We start from the raw sequence: 23,796 nt of genomic DNA, 5'->3' as shown, positions 1-23,796 counted from the left end.
ACCTTTTGTAGCTTAAATCTTCTTTTAACATAGCCTATTAATAGGCTAAGGACAATTATTTATGCTGCCTATAGGCTACATTTGAAAATAAAAACAGCCGCTTATTTAATGTCACATAGCCTAAGCCTACAGAAATACAGTCATAAAGTCACAACTTTACTGCCATGATCGGGCATTTACAGCAGCCTATTTACAAACCATATAAGTAAAATAATATACAGAACAAAGGTAAAGAGATACATGGAGGTGAACAAAACAATTACAAATACATAGGCCTAAAAATTAACCAATAATAATCTACAAATTTTAAATAAAAATAGAAACAATCAGTTAATGTATTTAAGGGATGGGATAGATGGATAGATGTTTTTTTGTATGCTTATGTTATTTATGTCCTTTTAACATTTGTTCATAACAAACTTCATTCGAATGATGTCTAAAGGAAACACTTTTTTGCTGCAGTGCTGCAGTATAGAGCATATATATATATAGTCAATAGTTTAAAATTCAAAATTCACTGTATTTGCAGTTTCAGAAGGTGGTGGCTCCTTTAAGAGCTCAGGCATTCCGAACTCCGCCATGACGTCAGAGCTGTAAGACGCTGGCCGAAAGTCGCGAAAGGCCAGTGCGCTTCTTGCTGAGGACTAGTGTTAGAACGCATGTTATTTCCCGACTTTTTAACTCAACATTTGTGTTTTTAATTCGCTCGGCTGCTTTTTAAAATAGGCTGTGACATTTCGACGCCGTTTAACCTTGAAGTGAGTTTATGTAAGTCGCCTTTTTAACTCCCTCAGCCCTGAATTGGTGGGTTGACCCTCGACATGGATATTAGCTAGCTTAGCTAGTCACCAAGAAACCGAAATAACGGCGCGTCAGAGGGTTTGTGTCTCAGTTTTATCGCTTTTAAACATATTTTATGTTCCTGGAGTCGAGCTCTCGGAGGCAAATCTTCGCCTTGGGTGTTGCCAAAGAAGGACTGAAGTTCGGGAGAAGTAGCTAGTTGTTTAAGTAAAGGAAGAAAAGAGGTGGGAGATGTTGACTAACGCCAACAGTCCGCCGAAGTTTCCAAACCAGCAACAGCAGCAGCAGCAGCAACAACAACAGAATCCAGCCCAATTTATGTTGGGTAAAGGCTCACTTCAGATCAAGAAAAATGCCATAATCGACGACTACAAGGTCACTAGTCAGGTCCTAGGATTGGGCATCAATGGCAGGGTTCTGGAGATCTTTCACAAGAGGAGTGGGGAAAAGTATGCTTTAAAGGTAAGATTGAGACGTTTATAAATCTGCTGTTCAACCCTATGAACATGTTTAAGATGTGGCTATTTTTTGTTGTAAAACACACCTCAGCATCTTTCTTTAGCTATTTAAAAGACTAACTGTTCACTCTCTCATTCATAAAACCATTGTCTTAATTTGTATTTGTCTTTGTGAGTTATGTTTGATCGATTTAAAAGTAAAAGTCAGCTTTATACAGGTGTTCTTCCAGGGTGCACCGTGATTTGGGAGTGAGTTAATCATTCATTTTATGAGTACAATGGGAATTGGAAAGCCATCTGTTTTATTAAGAACCAGGTGGCAGGTTCCTGTTCCAGCTGGCCTTTGATATTAACGACTGTATTGGGCAGAATGGCTTGGAGGAGAGGGCAGAGCATGACATAAGATGTTCCACCTCCATCAGGAGGAGTATTTATTTCATTTAGACTGACGCAAATCCACTCCTAGTTACGCAAAACGGGAAGGTGAATCTTGTTTTGGTCAGGTGATTGGAATGGGTGTGTCAGTTCTCTCAGTAGCATGTTGATAGAGTTGGCAGGTGAATTTTTTTTTTTGTGGTGTGTAGCGCTGGACTGTATTTGGGTGACTCAGATTCAGTTATTTAGTCCCATACGTTTTAAACAAACGCCTTAGTAACTAACTACTTGCATACTTAAACTCATCAGGTATCATTAGGGTACATATGTTTGGGCATGTGGTAAAATTGTCACCAGGTCGCCATGGCTTTGTGGTCAGTGCTCTGAAATATGATGCACCTGAGTTTGAGGCCGGCTTGGTGCTTTCCACTTTTTCCTCCCATTGCTGCTACTCCCATTTCCTATATACTGTCCTATTAATATAAGGTAAATCTACAAATATATGTATATATACATTTAAATAAACATAAATTGTTTTTTGAACAGTTATGGCTGTTAATTATTATAGAATCAACATCAAATACATAAGTTGTAGTAGTAACTACGTAATGTACAATACATTTCGGCCCATCATAACCTCACATCATTATAAAATATACTTGTATCTAGAGCCTGACCGATTTATCGGTCTGCCAATTTTATCGGCCGATATGAGCCTGTCACAGATATAGTTGCATCTGTGTATATGACGCAGATATGCCACAGATATAAACACGTGCCTACGCGTCTCACAGTGCATGAATATTCACACAAAATGATGTCAATGCCAGTCTTGTAGCGTATCATCGTAAACATAGTCGGTTATGTCTTAGGTGAACGTAAACATGAAATTTGCCGCCAGCATTTTGGTCAAGTTTCATGGCCCACAGAATATCTTGTGTGAATATCTGAACATGCAATATATCAAAAGAAAGAACACAGCCTCTGTTTTATTCTAGCTTCATACTAGGGGTGGGAGAAAAGGTCGATGCATCGCGATTCGTTATCCAACGATTCAGAATCGATTTTCTCAATTCCGAATCGATTCTGTGTTCAATTCAAATGGCCACTTCACCACTGTGCGCGCGCGGTCGGTCACCGGCCAAACAGAAAAACCTGTTGATAGGCGAACGTTCGTATGCTGGTGAATTGGCTTTGTTTAAGATAAAATGGACAAACTACGACCTGCTCAGGCGGTGAGAGGGTTCAACACCCGCAAGTTTTATGCAGTTTTTCTGCAGTTTTGCACAAACGCCTTACAGCATTCGCTCCTCCGTTTCTCTGGTCGCTCTGTCTGCAATCGCTGCAGCTGCCTCCCCATTTCAAACATTTATTTTGCAAAGTTTTTAATTTCAAAAGCATTTCTAAATTAAGTTCATATTTCCAACAAACGAAATTCTGAGCCAAAGCCAAAATAATGAAGTGGTGCTCAAGTAGGCTCTAAGGCGCTTTCCTTGCCATTAATGGTTAATAACACTCCTATGTCTCCGATGCGGTACCCGGGGCATAAACCTACCAACATCCGTGGCATACTTTTTGGAATGACTTATCGAATATTGCCAAACTACTGCACAATGTTTCAAACGAATGGAAAATTCTGAACAAAGACTTCGTTTTGGTGAGTGATTCGTTAAATGTCTCTAACATGACTGTTGTAGCTCGGCAAGTTCTCTCATGTGAAATGTTATGCGCACACACTGAATTTCGCTTCTCAGCGAGCACTAAAGTTGTTTTTCTTCTGCATTAGCATATGTTTTAAAGATTTTTTTGTGGCTCTAACCAAAGTAAACTTTTTGCTTTAAAGACATTTTTTGTTAAAATGTTCTAAAGAAACTGAAAAATTGTCACACTTAGTTGTAAATTGAGAACTGTTTATTCTTAATGATTGTTCTTTGCAATTGTATGGCTTACTATGTTTCATTAGAGCTTGCTAATCTTGAATATAACTTTATTAATAAAATAAAAGTAATGAAAGAAATCTTCATAATCTTTTTTAATATGGCAATACTGTCAAACAGATATTCTAACTATAAACAAAACACATATTAGCTTAAATTTTGGTTAAAATGTAAAGTTCATGTATTTGCACAGCAGGATAATTAGTTGCCAAAAATGTATGTTAAGAATCGTTTTGGGAATCAGATCGTTACTCCCAGAATCGGAATCGGAATCGGATTGAATCGTTAAGTGCCTTAAGATTCCCACCCCTACTTCATACATTCTTTTTGATCAACACTTGAAAGTGGGTATGTTTCATGAAAAAAAGCAACATTTTGAGGAAAAAAAAGCTGAGGATATCACGTTTTTAACAAAGACTAACTTGCATACAGATGGGATTCAGAACGATGAAAACACAGATGGAGTAACAGATCGAGTCATCAACACCCCCCGAGCTTCACAGTCCTGGGTCGACATTTCATTCAATAACAGCTGTTTTTGATTGATATGCTGTTCAATGTTGTTGATCACGTTATTTTATTTACATATGCATCTGCTCATATGAGATCGCTTGTTTCTGCTTCTTCTTCGCCTGTTTTGATCAAGAGATTCTGTACTTGTTCAGGAGATGTGTAATAGCACCCCCTACTGTATAACAGTGAAAACATGGAAAGCCTCGTCAATGGCAGGGAAGCATTTTCTCATTAAAGACATTGCATTGTATTCTATTTGCACTTAGACTTATGTCTGCTCTATTATGGCAAAAATCATAATCATGATTTTGATTGGGCAATATTCAAATCATGATTATTTAACATGATTATCGGTAGTCTTATTTCACGATATGAGTAATTTTAAATATCAGTGAACTTTCACAATTATCAATACTTTAGCAAAAACTGATAGGATAACTAATGTAAGAAAAAGGTCCTAAAAATAATTCCATAAGACAAGTAAACAGTCAGCAATACAATAAGAACAAAGAAACTAATTACGAACAAACTATACAAATAAATACAACAAACTAAGAAACAAATTAAATAAATGGTATTTGAGGGAAATGGATTAACAGTGGTTTTCAGATAAGTAATAAGTAACTACAACAAATAATCAAATGTAAAATGACACTACATAGTCTTACTGTAAATCTACTTTAATCCTTATTAAAGCTACATAAGTTATTCAGTCAAGATCAGTCAGTGATTTGGATCCAATATACTGTTACGCAAGCGTTTTCTGTGTACTTTTGCTTAAGACAACCCACTGTTTTCATGCGAATACTCTCCATACAGGCATTTTGACGTTTTTGTGTGTAATCGTCGTTTAGGAGCGTATCCGAAGCCCATTTGCTTATCCGTGTTCGGCTCCGTGCACACAGTGTCTCTTTTGTGGCTTAATGTGCTTTTAATAACACTGTTTGATATCAAACACATCCTGCAGTTTAGCAGCATTAGACTGCATTTTATAACACTCGCTTATTTGGCTGATTTGGATGTTATGTTTGGACATTTAGGGAGGAACGAAAGTGCACCGCTGTGAATGAAAGGTGCACAATAATTGCTTTACCTTGATTATCTTGTTTTCATAATTGTTGGAAGCCAAAATCGAAATCAATTACGATTGATCGGTGTGATCCTACTTGGATCCATCAGTTTTTGAGTTAAAAGACAGTCAACAAGACTTGGGGCAAAAATGTATGTCTCAAAGGTCAAAACAATCCACTTCTGTGGTTAGCCTCTTCCCACTCGCTGTCTAGCAGAGTAGAAATGCGGAGGTGTTCATTCACCTCTAAAACGTTTTTTTGGTTGAGGTTTTTTTTTTTAGAGACATTGATTATTACAGTGAAATTGACAGTGTTTTTTTGATGCTCCCCAAAATGTTGCTGTCATCACAATCACAGAGAAAGATAGAAACAAGTCTTCTTCATGAAGGGCACTACTGTAAGATCCAGCATTTACTTTTTGCTTCAGCTTGGTGGGATGGGGTGATTATCTGTTGAAGGAAAGCCCTGTTGATCTTCCAGCGCCACTGATGATGTCAGCACCCTGGCTGGCTTTCTGTCATCGTGCTGGATGATCTCTGTGCTCTCCGGTGACTGATCTGGCTCAGCCCCACATTCATCACCACACACGGCCTGACTATTTTTAGCAAAAGACCATTGCATACTTGTGGGAGGCAGAAAAAGAGTGGGGGGGACTGTGAAGCATGAGATATAACGACTGATAGCAGTTTGGAGAGTCCATTTATGATCAGAGTTATGAACACAGATATTCACCCTTCATTGTGATTTAGTGTTTGTGCATCAAGTTACCTTTGATTTGTATGTTTGGGGAAAATTTAGTTATAGCTGACCTTAAGGTTGGGCGATATGACCAAATTCTTATTTTTATGATACAAGACATTTTATTTCACAATAACCATATGTATCACAATATAGTTATTTTGTATTTTCTCTAATGTCTGTTATTAAAAATAAGAAAAAGCAAATTACAAACAGTATGACAAATACAATATAACAAAAATAAGTATTAAAGAAATTAAGTTTTTCAGGTACAATAGGTTGTAGTTAGAATTAGTACTGAAATGTAATGATCAAATGTATAAAATCAAATCTTGCATAGTCTTCGCTGTATGAAATAAATAAAAGTTTATTCTTATTTAAGCTAAGTTATTTAGTCGAGCGGTGTTATTTTTTTCCTTTTGTTTGATTCATATTAATGACAGAGCAGTGATGAGCATTGTAGCCGATCACAGACATGTTGAGCGCATGAATGCACCGATCTCGTCATTGCAACTCGATTTCTGCACACTAACGAATGCTTTCATCATAACTAACAGTGCAAACACAATGTAAATAATAGATTCCTAAGAGATCCTAATAGATAACTAAGTCACTGATAAACTCGCACGAGCAAGACCGCTCCAGCGATTGTGATGGGAATGTTTGTTGATCGACTGGATGTAACAATTCACTCAACTCATGATCCGATACGATTCACGATACAAATTTCACAATGCGATTTTCTCACGCGTTTTTTCTTTTTAACAAAATGGAATTTAAGACAAATTATAAAATGAAAGTGTCCTTTTATTTCTTCTCTAAATTTTGCATATTTATTTGTAAAATTTAAATAAATATTTTATGTCAAATAATAAATCAATTGAAATTTTAAAACAAATCCTCAAAGCCCCTTCAAGGAGATCTTCAAATGGTGTTTACTTGGGAGAAGGTTGTTTCACCCTCCCATTCTGCACTGATGAATAGGAGGAATAAAAAGACATGGTAAAATTCAAGTACAACAGTGACTGGGGTTTCACATTGTTATAAAGGCAAGATTTTAATTATAATTTGTATCATTACACTTGCAAGAGTTAGAAAAACAGAACACATTTAGATAAATATGCCATAATAATCAACAAATTATTGAAAATCCATGTACACATTAAGAGAAAGAGATGGTAAAATAAATTCAACAACTGGTTCTGCAACAGCATAGAGTTCTCCTTCAGTATGTGGAATACATCCTCATGCTGGTATTTTTCTTGATGAGGAAGGGCCTGGAATGCATTTACTATGGCAGAAAACATCCTTGTATCTTTCGCTGTGAAAACACTGATACACCTTGTGATCTCTGTGGCAATCGCCCTCGACGCTGTGAGTGGGGCTGCAAATCCGCCATCAGTGTGGTTTGGCCTATTATCTTTTTCAGGGCTCGACATTAAGCCTGTTCACACGCTTGTCCTTCGGACAAGTAAATCTGTCATTCACTTGTCCAAGTAAAACATTTGCTTGTCCAGATTTTTTTTGTAAATATAATCTATTGTGAAGCAATATTCTCACCAGTGTTTAATCAGCTTTGACATATTTATATATGCATATTTGTCATATTTGTACCTTTTTATAAAGGGCATTTTTCCATAATCTTATTAAATATAGGATATGCTTCAGCTTTCCTTTTATATTCTTAAATTTGATCTATACATTAAATTAGAATAAGACACTATAGGCTGTTACCAATCAAATTAAATCATTTACACTGGAAAAATTACAATTGCATTAAATAATGTTATGAGATTATTTTAAATATTTTTGAATAAATAAGAAATGTTGGAAAGATTAAACTAAACCACCAGTAGGTGGCAGCATGTGACCGTGTTAATGAGCGAGTCATTGAGTCGATTCAGTGAAACGGTTGAATCATTCAAGAATTTGGCGGTCGTTTACGAATAGGCCATTGAATCTTTGATTCAACCGATTCATTAAAACGCTGAATCATTCACTAACACACACTGTTGCTGTGAGTTGCGTCACGGTTCTGCTGTGATATTTGTTTGGAACTATTTTCGCTGCTGAAATAGAACAAAACAGTCCATATTCCTTCTAAAATGTAAGTGACTTAATGTTAATTAATTGTTTATGGAACTGGCGTATGAAATCAGTGTCATTTTCAGTCGTGATGGTATTCAGGAAAACAACACTCTTGTTAGTGTAATGTTGCTTAACTGTATCATATGTTATAAATATAAAAACTGCACAATTTTAACCGTGTGTGTTAACTGAGATTCTTTGTGAGCGGCGCTCATTTGTTTTCGATTTTCTCCTTGAGAGGCTGCGCGAGCCTCAACAGCACAACCTTGTTAACGTCAGTTCGTTTTTTATTATCCACTATCGATCGCCACTTACACTAACTGAATGCAGAATCATTATTGCACTTTGGTGATTCCCTAGTTATTTTTTGTTTTGACGTTTTACTCTGGATAATTGTCCGTCGGGCAAGTAAAATAGTTTTTCACTTGCCCCTTCAAAAAATCCACTTGTCCCGGACAAGAGTTAATGTTGAGCCCTGTTTTTACATGCAGACGTAGGTGACTGGGCTGGAGCCTCTCACTGTGGTGATTATTAGTCTTTGGAAAGTCAAAATGCCGCCACACCTCCGACTTGAATGAGTCAACGTAAACTATGCGCTTGCCGTCATCATGCTTCCGTTTGACGGTGCGTGCACACAGGTGCGCTCGCGCTCAACTTCCACATGAATGACCTGAAAACATTCACTGATTTCACTGTTCTTCATGCCAGTGTGCATGCACAGTCCCTAACGCTAGCTACAACTTGTTTGTTGCTATCGTGCCTGTAAAGCGAGGTCACAGTATATGGTTTCAGCGTCCCTGCTGTTTAAAATGTGTATCATGATTCGTCGCAACATCTCAACCGACTTGAATCGTTACACATTTGTATCGATTTTCAACCGGCTCCGAGCGAATCGTTACATCCCCATCCCTTTCTATATATCATTTAATCACAGTTTAAATCCTACTAAGAGAAACTGTGTGAACATTTCCTGAATGTAAAAGTTCAGCTTGATCCACAGGTGACATCATTTTGTGTAATTTGATGCATGAGGAAGAAAAGAACTGTCTTGATTTCAAGCCAAAGAATATTTAGCTTTGAGGACTCATGCCTTTTAAGCTTCACTGTGATGTTTAATTCATGAATGTGCAGGTATAAACTTGTGAAGTTTCTATAAAGTCTGCGATCAAAGCCAGCTGCAGTTCTGTTCAAAATGCAAAATCCTATTAACCCTCTGGTGCTCTTCGTTTAGGGGTTGCATTGGTTGACACCTAAAAATTGAACTTCCTCCACCCCAGTAAAACCAATGCAATTTATTTTTCTTCAATAATATTTTTTTCTTTTTAATTTTGTATTTTGAGATGATTTTATTGTATTTTTTATGCAATAATTATGGTCTATTTTTGCCATTGAAAATTAGCGCCCTCTTTTGGAATTATTTAAGAAATCATGCAACCATGTGTGTAATCACTAGAGGTCTCTATGGAGAGGCATGAGAATTCCCTAGTTCTGTTTTGAACACATTTAATGATTTTTTTTTGATGGATTTGAATTAGGGATGGGCATTTCAAGCAAAAATTATATTCGGAGATCGCTGGGAATTATTCGATTTTCGAAAATCGCAACTCCTCCCCCGCATGCACGCGTGTAAAGGCTACACACATAAACATAGAGAGGGAGAGAGACCATTCACGCTCTCAATCTGTAGGATAACAAACTGTTTAATTCATTAAGGAATAGGCTATATCAACTCAAGCCATATATTTATTGTAACATGCTGAAACATATGACTGTAATGTGACATCGCCCCAAGTTAGCTGATAAATGCCACAAGTCTACAGCGTGCGCGTGAGACGATGTGTTATTCTTCTGTTGTCTCAGGGCGTTTTTACTCTGGCATTTTAGTTCGGAATGGGGCACGGTTAGCATGAAAAATTGCTAATGTGAAAGCTTACCTACAGAGCTTGGTGTGCACTGAGGTACCGAACCCGAGAACACACAACCGGAGTTCGGTTGCTCTCGGAGCTGTGCCATGATTCACGTGAATGTGCAAACAACACTCGGGTGCGCACTTGTTCTGGAAGAAAGTAACCAGCGCATGCGTTTTAGCCGATTACAATGTCATTAGTTCAATAACATACATGTAAGTGATGATAGTGTTGCAGGGTTTTTCCTGGGTCAAAAATGGTCTTCGGTGGTGTCTGACAGACATGGTCATCCACACACACAGTAAAAAAAGTACTCTACCCACGTGATCTGTGAGCGCTATACTGACAATAAATTTAAAATAAATGCAAAGAAATCATTTGTAATTTTTGCTTATCTTATTTTGACATCTGATATTATGTATGATCTCTACCTTGATGTTTGTTTCTTTTGATCCTCATTTTTTTACACTATTTACTGATAATTGTTTTGGTATAATCATATCAATATTAAAAAGTAGCATTAAAAAATTAACAAATAGCCTAATTTTCTACCATATACAATTTTGTAAAATTACCAGCTAGCTAACAACTTTGTTCTGGTCTCACCTCACTCCAGTCAACACTAAATTATATTTCACTACACATTGTCAACATAAATAAGCTGAATGACTGTGGATGATTAAACTAATTGTTACTATCCACTCTTGCTAAATTGGGTAAGCACACTTGTGTTCTCATCTCAGATGTGTTCTGAGTAGGCTAAATGAATAAACTGATTCTTTCATTCAGTGTTGGACGGATCAGTTGTTCTAACCAGTCGCTACAATGATTTGATTCAAAGGAGTCATTGTTTCGCGAATCGGACATTAGCAGACGCGTTGTGTGCGAATCCCGTCTGTTAGAACATTGCAAAAGATTTGTCAATACAGAATACACTTTATAACTGAATATAATGTTTTCCCGTTTATTGAACTATGGTTTATGTCAGCTGGTCAGAGAAGAGTCGATGTTTTTTGAGCGCAGTTCACACCCAGCGGGAATTCAAGGAAAAAATTGTCCGAATGCGGCACGTGCAACATGGATTCGGTCTTTAAAACAAATTATATTCAGTTATTAAGTGTTTTCTGTGTGTTGACATCTTCCACGATGGTATTCGCACACAACGCTGTCCGATTCGTGACCTAATGACTCTGTTGAACCGAATCATTTTAAAGTCTGGTTAAAACAGTGTTTCCCAACCGGGGTGCCGTCTGACAAGAGCAGGGGTGCCGTGTAAAAGTCCTTCAAATAATTCTCTCTTTGTAAACTTTGTTCAATGCATGCGAGTGCTGCCGTATGTTCGAATATGACCAGTCATTTTCGCCGTCATCACCCGGGTGCAGACTCAGTGCCAGAAGACGCGAATGAGAAGTCGCGTGCGCTGTGAGAAAATGTCTCTGTGCACTCACCCGAAAGCGCGCACACGTCTCAGCGCGCAAATATTGAGTTCTCTTTCAAGGCTAGCTCTTGAACGGACAAACTCACACAAAAAGTATGTCAACATGTCCATCTTGATGAGTATTCTAGCAGACATAGTCTGTTTATGCCTTAAGTAAACTTTATACAGTCAGAAAGACGACGCATATCCGAGCATTAGGTCTTAAAGGGGCAGTAGCCTTTACTGCTGTCTGTTTAATGTCAAACAACAAAAGACAAGGACATCACTCACTGCTCTTGATTGAAATGCTTTTGTAAGTTTAATAGGATTAATCTTTAATTTATACACTCAAATATGCAATGTTATTTTACATTTGATCAATTTCTGTACCTGAAAACTAATGTTAGACATACCTGAAAAGCATAGTTTATTTTATTAGTATCTTTGCTCAATAGTATTTATTTGTGCTGCTGCTTGTATTTAAATTATTTGTTCTTATTATTTTCTTTATTTTTATTTGACAGTAGTCCTTTTTTCCCTGAACATAGCAAATACTGAACCATACCGAAACCGTGATACAAACCGAACCATGAGCAATCTGTACTGTTACACCCCTAGCATAAAGGATGCAAACAAGGGTGCCATGACTGAAAAAAGGAAAACACTGGGTTAGAACAACTGATCTGTCCAACACTGAACTAACAAATCAGTTTATTAATGTACTCAGAACGCATCTGAAATGAGAACACAAGTGTGCTTACCCAATTTAGCAAGAGTGGATAGTAAGAATTATTTTTTAATTATCAACAGCATTTCAGCTTCTTTCTGTTGACAATGTGTAGTAAAATAAATAGCCTACAATCATTTAGACTGGAGTGAGGTGAAACCAGAACAAAGTTGTTATTAGCTAGCTGATGATATGATTATATACCAAAACAATTATCTGTAAATAGTGTAAAAAATGAGGAACAAAAGAAACCAACATCGATGTAAGAGATCATACATAATATGAGATATCAAAATAAGATGATCAAAAGTACTAGCATTTTTTAAATGTATTGTCAGTATTGCGCTTGGAGATCACGTGGGTAGGGTGTGTGTGTGTGAACTACCACAGAACCATTTTTGACCCAGGAAAAACCCTGCTAGGGTGCAACCTCTGATATATTTTGCTGATTAAGTTGAGGATTAAACGCCTCATGGTGTCGGTTCTTGTTTGTGGCTTTCATTTTTCCTGTCTGTGGGATCAGTAATATATCTGAGGTACATCTGAGTATCACCTACCTAATTCATAGTTTTCTGTCACGTGACTGTCGCTGAGTTTCAGCCCCACTCACGGCGTCGAGGGCGATTGCCACAGAGATCACAAGGTGTATCAGTGTTTTCACAGCGAAAGAGAAAAGGCTGTTTTCTGCCATAGTAAATTAATTCCAGGCTCTTCCTCATCAAGAAAAATACCAGCATGAGGATGTATTCCACATAACTGCTAGCCTGGCTCCGCCCACCTACGTACTTCCGCTCAATTTTTTCCTTCAGTACATCGTCTGGGTTTGTGGTATATTCGCTGGTTTTCTCTGGCCAAATTTTAACTGGTCCACTCAGCGAACAGAGGGAGTGGCTGAGAACGATGACGTTGATATCGTGCGCTAGTTTGAGTTGTAGTTCAGTAATGGCGGCAGAGAAGGATGCGAGCGAAGCCATTCGGTACGTTGTGGCAACTTTGCCGAATATCCAGAAGTTAAATATCCGGAGCAAGAACAATCTTTGCTGAGTTTTGTTGGTGGCCATGATGTTGTGGCCCTCCTCCCCACGGGGTTCGGGAAAAGTTAGATTTTTCCAGCTTGCTCCGTTAGTGGTAAAGGAGTTGGCTAACACGAACGCATGACATGCGTCATGACCAAACGTTAGCGATCGGTTATGGCAGATCCAGAGTGGCTCTGGACAAACCCAATAGTTTTAAACTTCAACAGAGTACCTGCCTTCAAGGAAGTGAATGTTTGTCAATGGAGAGTGGCCAGACGCTCTGTAAAATTGAAATGTACGAGAGTCTGGTAAAACAAAAATATGTGAACAAGATGCACATTGTGTGCACTTATGATCCATATACAGCACCTGCTGCAGTATTTCAATCACTAAAAACAGCCGGACGTTAGAACCTTAGAACCTCCCGGAGGACCCCTGGGTGTCCCCAGACCCAGTTTGAAAACCCCTGCCATATTGTATAGTGACATGAGTGTATTGTACACCCCTAGTTTTTAATAATGTTTGAACTTTTTGCTGAAATTAAGAAAAATATTTCAAACTTTAATCTGATCTGTGAGTTGTGATCTGTTGCACTACCACTAATTGTCCATATTATCGATGTGATTTCAGTTTGCTGCAATTAATTTATTTAATGTATATTTATTTTGTTTGTGTTTGGACCTCTGAGTTTTCATTCAGTTTTAAGCCTACTTGTCCGTTAGCCTGATTATGTTTGTACTGATATTTCTGTTTTAAGTGTTTCAGTTTGCTGTAGCCTATATTTATTTATTAATTTGTTTGTCATTTATATATTTATATTTATGTCCTACATTTGTAAAAACATTTTTGTAACTTTTTCTTCAAAGATATGGCTGTTATTTGTATGTGTTAAGTGTAGGGATGGGCGAAATTTTCCTCGATAAAACGATAACAACAGTTTGATAAATGCTTGATGTAATGCTTACGCGTTATTCGTAATGCTGCACATGCGTTTTGCAGACCGGGCTTCTGGGTGCCGCACGCGGTGTTATTGACAGTCACAGTGGCTGACAGGCTTGTGGGATTAGAGTGGAGTGAAGCAAGAAAAATGAGCGATAGTGAAGAAAATTCAACGCTCATGACCAGCTCGGAGGACACCGATATCGTTGACAAGAAAGGTCACTCAACTTGAGTGGTTTGGAGATATTCAAGCTATTTGTAATCCGACATAAAACAGAGCGACGTGCACTGCTTATCATAGGTTCACCACATGGTAATATAATTATTCAATTATCTTGCTTCTTCGAAGTTCTTCCATATAGCATTGAGCCCAACACAGTGGTAAATCTACATTAGCCTAATATCAGTTCACACATAGGCTTATCGCCTTGTTAGTTGTAGTGGGGGACTTACAACAAGCTAACGTTACCAAACTATAATCACTAAAACATTGGAATAAAACATCCGATGTTTAAAGTGAATAAAATAGACTTGACAGCCCTTACTGGAGTTCCACAAATACTGAACGTTGTACTCTCTCCCAGCCCACCGTGTGTGTGTGTGTGTGTGTGTGTGTGTGTGTGTGTGTGTGTGTGTGTGTGTGTGTGTGTGTGTGTGTGTGTGTGTGTGTGTGTGTGTGTGTGTGTGTGTGTGTGTGTGTGTGTGTGTGTGTGTGTGTGTGTGTGTGTGTGTGTGTGTGTGTGTGTGTGTGTGTGTGTGTGTGTGTGTGTGTGTGTGTGTGTGTGTGTGTGTGTGTGTGTGTGTGTGTGTGTGTGTGTGTGTGTGTGTGTGTGTGTGTGTGTGTGTGTGTGTGTTTGTGTTTGTGTGTGTGTGTGTGTGTGTTGTGTTGTGTGTCGGTGTGTGTGTGTCGGTGTGTGTCGGTGAGGTGCACGGTGGACCAATCCACTGTAAGGCAAGAGAGGGGGGACTCGAAATGTTTCTAAACTTAAAACGCATTTTTTGCCTGTTTGCGATTGTTTTACTACTTACACAATTATTTTAGTTATTTAAGTATATATAATTATATTATTAATATATATATATATATATATATATATATATATATATATATATAATTATATTATTAATATATATATATATATATATATATATATATATATAGAGAGAGAGTGTTAAGTAAAAAAAGGCTGACCACAGTTAAGATTTTTCTTTTATTTATTTTATTTATATTGTCAATGTCATTGGTTAAAGGTTTGGCATGCTGACCTTTTTTTTAATTTTTTTTAATTTTTATTTTTTAATTATTTTTAACAATTATTTATTGTTTATTGACCAACATTATCTTTAAAGCACTTTAACTTTGCATTTACAGTCAGCAGAGGCAAATGTTATATCATTACTGTTCTAGATGTTATATATTTATATATTCTATTTATATTCTATTTATATTAATATTCTAATCTATTAATATTGATGTTATTAGTAATAAATACATCTACCTCAGTTTTGATAAATTGTTCACCTGTTTTGGAAGTGTTTGTCATGTTTTGACAATAAAGGATAGTTTAAAACCACAGTTAACTGTCTGTTTTCTAAATCTTTCACTCAGGAGCAAAAATATGCCTTTAAACTTTAAAGAAATAAAGATTTAACATTTATTGTGATAATTATCGATATCAACTGATATGGAAAATTATATTGTGATAGTTATTTTGGGCCGTATCGCCCAGCCGTAGTTAAGTGGTTAATTTATATTTTAAATGCTCTTTATTATGGTTTACTTTAGGGTCCTTTCACGTGTCATGTCTAAACGCATGGCAACTTGTGGCTTAAATGAATGACTAACAGTCGACTAGTAAAATCTTTAGTTGAGGACATCCCTACATTTTTACATGACAGCCTGTTTTGTTTCAAATTTCCTACTGTTCTAATGTCATGATTCAAGTTTATTTTTAGTGTGGTCTTATGATGAGGCCAGTTATGTGTTTAACCTAACTTGGTTCTATCTTTTGTCTAGGCCATGCCCTCTGAGAAAGTTGCATCAACATGCCCTGAATCTTACTTCTAAAATTGATCAAGGAGTTTATTGTAAATGGTTCAAAAATAAATGCTAGTGACCTTAAAGTCCCTGTAAAGTCAAAACTAAACATGTGTTCTGAGTTCCTCACACCACAGATAAATGTGTTACTAACCACCCAGCCAAATTTGAATCATAAAAAAATCCGGCAAGTACATAAAATAGCTTATCAAAAACTTGAAAAAATGAGCAGCATACTCTGCTCTCAAACGCTGGGGGCGTGTCCGCTGTCGGCGTGTCCGCTGTCGGCGCCGAAACCACGCCCACTCGCGGGAAAGCTGCAGTAGCACACGAGACAACACTCATGTACTGATCACGGCCGTCTATGATCACGGCGCACCAGATGTCGGCGGGACGGGAGGATGAAGGCCTGGGCGGGGGATAGTCGGTTCGGCCCTTTTCTGCAGCGGATTATCATTGAATCCCAGTTGTCTCCGGTGAAAGTTTGTAGAACTATCCGGTGTAAAGTCACTTTAGAGGCAGGTGTCAGTGGTGATCCTCAGCTCTCCATCAAGGCAGCTGTTCACAAAATTAATCCACCTCTTCTTGATCATCGTTTTTGTTTTGTAAGTTGTTGACTATAGTAACTAACAGTACTGACAGTAACTCGCGAATGTGCTTAGTTGTGATCGTGTTAGGGGAGGAGCCAGGCTCGGTGGCTCCAGTGTGTCATCGAGCCACCGTTTTAGCCCCGCCCAGAAAATCCTGAACACAGCAACGGTGAAAAACTGTTTAGCGGTCTAACTTCTGAATTCAGTACTACATGGTTCAGTCTTTGTAATGTGTTTCAGCAATACATTTCTAACATTTATAATGTGTTTAGAAACAAATCTCAGAATTGCCTTTACAGGGACTTTAAGTTATCATATCTTGCAATTATGTAACAATGATGTTCAAATTAAGATTTTAACAGAAGTATGTGTGTTGAACATCATGGAAGACAATGTGACCATCTCTTAGTTTTGAATGTGGGAGAAAACTGGTTAATTTGAAACCTGTTTGCTCTATTTTCAACTTCCTGGTTTAAATTTGTCTTCATGTCAACGTCATCGGATGTGACGTTTTCTCGTACTCAGAGCCAGAGAGAGAGCGAGTTGCGACAACTCCATAGACTCCAATGGAACGGTTTTTTTTACAGCAATGGCGGCTCGTGGAGACTCAATAGTTCCCGGAATTAGCAACCGCGCCATAGACTTACAGTAGAACAGACCGTTTGTGATGCACTTTTAAAAGGTAAGACGTTTAATCAGTAAGATTTTAAATGATCAGCACATCTTAATCAAAATAACTTGTACATTAAAGCCTGCTTGTGTAGATTATTCATCATTAAAAAAATATATATTTTAAAAACAACATCGCTGTAACTACATACTCATGTTACATACACATGTCAATGTGTAATACAATTATTAAAAATCAATGCATTTATTGCAGGGCTCTACGCTAACATTTTTCTTGAGGAGCACTTGTGCTCCTAATTAAAAAAAATTAGGAGCACAGTCAAAAATTTAGGAGCATTTTCTGATCAATAACACGTATTCCAATTATAACTTTCCCATTACAGGATGATCTTTGTCCCTTTAAATTAATGTCCAGGGGCATTTTTACCATTATAAGAGCAATGTTTTCTACTCTTATTAAATGTATGCATCATCTTTTGTCAATTTCTTAAATTAAAATAGAAAAAGATGTTTTTAAAATGTTAATTTAAACAATAAATTCATTTAGAGCAATACGACACAACCAGACTGTTACCAATCAAATTAAATCAGCATCAAAAGTAGAAGTGGCACAGAAGCTCTATCTGAAGTGGTGTTTAGATACATTTACATGCAGCTCATGGGTAAATAATGTTGTATAAATGTTTTAAATATAAGTTTTTGAATTTAGAAATAGGCTATGTACAAGTTAAACTTAGTTAAAATATTTATATTTTAAATAAAAAGTCCATGCAAAGTATAAATATGAAAATAAAACAGCCAGTAGGGGGCGTCAAGTCTATGTGGGAGTGATTCATTCAGTCGTTCAAACGCAGATTCATTCGATCAAATTGCTTGGAGATGCACAAATGGTGTAGTTTTGATTTTCACTAAATAAACAATAGGCTATTGTGGCTAAAAAAACGTTATTACTTAATATCAACTTGTCTATTGGACTTTTTTTTACAATATCAGTATCAGATTTGCAATCATGCCAATACTCGGAGCAATAGTTGTCCGTAACTTTAGGCGCTCTGGCGCTAATAAGCAGAACTGCACGCGTCTCGCGGAAGAACACTGCAGCCGGATCTACTTCTCTCTGTTTATGTCTATGGCGAGTCACGCAGGGACTGTGCTCCTCCGCATCGCTGCGACCCGAACTGGAATTGAATAGTCTAAACACTTATTATATGTGTACCGTAGTGATTCAGGGTAAGATAAAAACACGGTTTGGAAAATGGATTCATGATGTACTCACTCATATGCATCTAGTCATTTTTAAACACAATAAATTTTATGGACTGCAGCTGATAAAGATTAAATCAAGAACTCATGAGCTTTTAAATTATTTTTTTATTAATTCATTTTTGGTGGCATTTTTGCCCCAAGCCCCTGTTAATTTCCTACCTTGTTTATGATAATCCAAATGTGGTTTTTCTAGTTAGCCTAATTTTGGCTGCAAAGAAACATCAGCGCGAGGCGTCTGGTAAGTGCGCGTGGCCGCATCACACCCGTTTCACCCATAGACCGTGGTTTCACCTTTTAAATTATCTCCGTCACACACATTTTTTGCATGAAAAGCAGTTGATTGCAGCACGAAACGTAACAGTTGCTCAGTCAGTTTTTGTAGTTTTTATTCCGATTGTATTATACATCTATTCATGAGAAGCGATCGGGTCACTCGCACCAGTGCGCCTAAATATTTTTTCGCGGTCCCACGCAGTAATTTTCAGGCGCAAATGCGCCCAAAATGGTCGCTATGTAGAGCCCTGTATTGACTATTAATTACCAAAAATCGCAGTTCTGTCACTGTGACTATCAATTTGAATTGCCCGTCAAAGCACTTCCTGGAACTATTCGAGGTCTACATGAATCACGTGACCATCAAGCGTTTTGAACTTCCTTTGTCGCAACTCTCTCTCTCTATGGCTCTGCTCGTACTATAGTACGGCGATGACTCATCTGTGTCTCATTATTATTCATGAGACTGCGTGTCTTTGTCCTATGAGACGACTCGTTGCTTAATTCATGACAGCACGCGTTGATAGGCATTTCCTCTGACTGGCGCTTCAAACAGTGAGATCGGACACAATAAGTGAGAGATGCATTAATGGATCAAAAACAAGTGTTTTTTCCGCTTTTATATGAGTTTCTGTGTGCCTACGTTCTCTTCAATAGATCCTGAGTCTTCACACAAACACGGCCATTTAACCGACCAACACGATTTTAATAAAATGTTGTTTCTGTGTGCTTTCGTTGTCCGTGTATCAGCGTTGTTAAGGGAAGAGCGCATTCAAAATGTTCCATTTCAAACCATAGCCTGTAAAATCTAGCACGCTGAAGTTCACGTGCGCATTCACGTCCTTTTGTGTTGATTTATGTCGTAATAGGTTCATAATAATCTTATTATCAGATTATCAGATTAATCATATTAATCTGATATAGGGTGCGTTTGGTTGAGTTTATTAACCAGCTAGCAAGCTCTGCAGGGTGGTGTTATTTCACAGTTTCAGCTCAAATGCAATGCTCGATATTACTGACTTGGTTATTTGAGACGGTCATTTTATAAAAATGTTTCTTTTTCAAAGACATTTATGCATCATAATCTAGCAGTTATTTTTTGTTTTATATGTTCATGTTTTCATATACCTGTTTTCATGTAACGTTTGTATTTGTCAACAACCATTTTCATAACAGTATTTTCATTATCTCAATGATGGACATGCCCCGCCCCCTGCACATGCCCCGCCCCCGAGTACTCGAGTACTCGTTTTTGAGACCTATCGATGATCGAAATGAGAAATTGACAAAAATGCCCATCCCTAATGTCTTTATTGTGTTGCGTGTAACTTAATGGTCATTTGCAGCATGCATTTGTGGGAAGCTTTGATGCTTTTAATGAGAGCGAAATAAAATTGTCTGAATCAAAAGCCGTTGATGTGCTGTCAGTCTCCCCTCCACTCTGCCGCTAAACCACGCCCATTTTTATAGCATTTTTCAAAACTGACTGCTGCTGATACAGGTGGTTTCATGACCATTTAAAGGGGACCTATAATGCCCAAGGTGTCCCCAGAATGTGTCTGTGAAGTTTCAGCTTTAAATACCTCACAGATTATTTATAAATCCATGTTGTAAATACCCATTTCTGACAACAGTCAAGAACAGGCTATTTTCTTGCATGTGCCTTTAAATGAAAATGAGCTGCCCCCTCTCTACACAGTTCCTGCCTCAATTGGATTCAACGCCAAATCACACAAGACATCTGCTTAGTTTTGATTATCATCTATATTGCAATTACTCTCATGGATAGCATAGTTCTTCTTTCATGATTAAAGTGTATTTTTCCACGCGTTTTAAAGCTATATTAGTTCAAACTTCTAATGGATTATTTTCTGAGCGCACTTATCTGAAGTAGTCTAGAAATCTAGATGCACCCTAGCGGGAGTCGGTGGGCGGGCTTAACATAATGACGGCAGAGTTGCCGCAGTTCCGCTTTCTACTTGTAAACCAAGAAGCTGGCGAACAGCGGTCTTTGGGCGCGACTCTGGAAGACTTGGAGTTAAGCTTTTCTTTGAGGAAAGAACAAAGAACGGCACTGAAGTCATTCTTAAGAAAGGAAAATGTGTTCAGAGTTTTGCCGACCGGATACGGGGAAAGTTTAATCTATCAACTAGCTCCGCTTCACTTTCTTCGTTGCTCTGGTTGGTTGTAGCGCTATCCTATTGCGTGCAGAGGGAATTTGAAAGACAACCGTTTATCCCGCCCCTCGTATTGAGCCCTGCCAATGGTGACTTCCCTCACCCAACATCTTGATGTCGGTCTGGCTTGTCAGGCTATATCTGAAGCACACGCACACAGACAACTGGCTGTCAGACGTCAAGTCTTGTGAGTAACTTTTCAAATTTCTTTGTTGTGTTTACACAAATGTTTTCAAATACACACATGGGTATTGTTCACCGTTGTCTCTAGCAAAAACAAAATAGCGGCACCGTGGGTGGAAACATGCAGATTATTGGGCGGTAATATTAAAATAAGATCCCCTTCCTACGTCAGAAGGGGAGAAATTTGAGCAGCTAATTTTTCACGTGCTTTCAGAGAAAGGCTTACCAAAACAAAGTTACTGGGTTGTCCCTTTTCACATTTTTTGGGTTTGTAGATGCACCGGGGACCCGATTAGGTGATTTTTAACACTTAAACATGGAAAAAGTTCATGATATGTCCCCTTTTATTTATTTATTTTCTCTTGAGCTGCTTTTTTGTACTTTGTTTCATTATTTCCCACTCTGTCACTATTAAAGTGTTGAACATACAGTTGTTTACAATTTATTCCATCTAGAAATCTTATTCCATCTCACTTGCTTTTTGTACCATAACCACAGTCAGGTCAGGTTTAGGCCAGTGAAGTCCGCTTTAGCTTGCACTTCAACAATGTTACCAAAGGGGAATGTACATGTTTGCTTGTTTACACAAGCTGTTCAAAGCACTGATCAGAAGAACATGGCTAAATTTGATTCTGAAACCGAATACGTAATCTATCAAAAAGGCAATGATTTGGTGTCCTTTACAACCTCTTAAACAAGGAAGTCATGTGATTCACCCTCGTTGAAGGCTGTGTCTGAAATGAATTCCCCTTGCCTCTTGTATGATCCATTAACTGCATTTATTGGATTGGCGTTCATCTTCAATAAAAAAACGTCTGTCCATTATTGTATATTATAATTTAGCCCATTGACTGCTGAGCAGCTATTAGTAAAAGATCAATCTTTTTTTCCAGCTCTTCTGTTAACCCCTGTGTGTGCCATTAAAGAGCTTTATGCTCATTCATGATTTATGTTTATAACAGGCAGTCTTTTTTGCATGTTGGAAAGAAGAGGAAATAACCATGTCTCTGTTGATTATGAAAAACAAAATGTGTGAGCTATCAGAGTATGTACTTAAAGGTGCAGCTCTGATTGATAATGGGTGACTAGATTTATTAGAAGATCTCAGCTAATAATCTAAGGGGTGGTTTATCCAGTTGAACAGTGAACTGAAGTAGACCAAATCAAAGAACATTTGGTCAGAATCTAGTGAGTTGTGTAGCCTAATGTACAGGTTTTGTAAATCACTGAAATATACTTTTCTTCATAGTTGTGATTCTCCATTTGATGTAAAATTGTGCAACTCTTAAAGCATGTGCATGTTTACAACACTTAAGTTGTTAATCACAAATATTTGTATCGCAATTCATCGTCAACCAAAATGTCATAGTCATGAGAGCCCTAATTATTTTATTTTTAATATCTGAGAAGCAATAATCATACATCAACTGTTCTGGGCATGTAAAAATAGGCATGTCACATCAGTCTGCCCAGGCAGAGCGTTCGCACATCCGTATTGTGGCTTTGGTGAGGGTTGCTAGCTTAAAGTAGTTTGTGGAAGAGACACCTGGTATTTTGCCTTTTGGTCTCTATGTATGAAAGTGGCTGTGACTGACATTGTTACAAATGTCTGGACTTCCTCTCGGTCTCTATGAAATTTTGACTGTTAGTGTTAGAGGTTATTTTTTTCTAGTAGTACTAGTAAACCAACCCAAGAACCACACCTCTGGGCAAACTGGAAAATAAATGGTTTAAATTTTGAACGTAGTGACTAATTATAAATTGTTTTGCTTATATTTGGGTGGATCCATCTTGCTTATTCAGTTGTGTGTGTTGTGCTTGCTGCTGACAGATGTGTAATATGCTAAGATTTAGGGGTGGGCGATATGACCCATTTCTTATTTCACAATATTTTATTATATTGATATTGTATTTTATTAGTTATTTTGTTATTTTATCTCATTTCTGTTATTAAAAATAAGGAAAAAAAGATCATTACAAACAATAGGCAAATACAGTACAACAAAAATATGAATTAAACCAGTTTTTCGGGTACAATAGGTTTATTTAACATGTAGTTAGAATTAGTAGATAAATGTAAAAATAAATTATTGCATAGTCTTCACTGTAGGAATTAAATATAAATGTATTCTTATTAAAGCAAAAAAAAAGTTATTCAGTCAAGAGCAGTAAGTTATTTTCTCTCTTTGTTTGATTCACATTGATGAGACAGAGCAGCAGTTGCGCTGGCGGTGTAGTGTGTCAATCAGCGCATGCGCTGCATTGTGTACATTTTCACTGCTTATTGCGCTTGACACTTTTTAAAATTTGTGATCACCTTCTGAGCACCGCACCGAGTACCTTTTCAGGATATATAGCGCTTATAATTTTTTTTTACATCAAGCACATCCCACTCTTTATATTCTTAAGCATTTCATGACTCTGAAATGGCTAGTGTTATATATTTAGTATACGTAACATGATATACAAGATATAGCAAAATATCTAACAATAGGCATTTTATACCATGGTAACTAGGGATTTCACGATACCACACGTGTGTGTGTGTGTGTGTGTGTGTGTGTGTGGTACCGACTTGGTTTCCGAAGTACCGGTACTTGTGACATCCCATATACGTATAACGTCATAACGGCCAGCCCTACTAAGATTATGT

The 23,796-nt window shown here is 37.5% G+C and overlaps 1 protein-coding gene across 1 annotated transcript in view; it reads left to right on the top strand.

The window, feature by feature from the left end:
• Positions 1-560: 560 nt before the first annotated feature.
• Positions 561-23,796, top strand: part of mapkapk2a (MAPK activated protein kinase 2a) — a 61,668-nt gene continuing 38,432 nt past the window's right edge. The window contains exon 1 of the mRNA XM_079844362.1: positions 561-1,263. Within this exon, the coding sequence (XP_079700488.1) occupies positions 1,033-1,263 (231 nt within the window). The 5' untranslated portion in view covers positions 561-1,032. The remainder of the gene's footprint in view (positions 1,264-23,796) is intronic.

The sequence above is a fragment of the Gobio gobio genome, assembly GCF_949357685.1.
Source record: "Gobio gobio genome assembly, chromosome: 19".
Taxonomy (NCBI): domain Eukaryota; kingdom Metazoa; phylum Chordata; class Actinopteri; order Cypriniformes; family Gobionidae; genus Gobio; species Gobio gobio.
The sequence above is the reverse complement of the archived record's forward strand: the minus strand, read 5'-3'. Positions and strand labels throughout refer to the sequence as shown.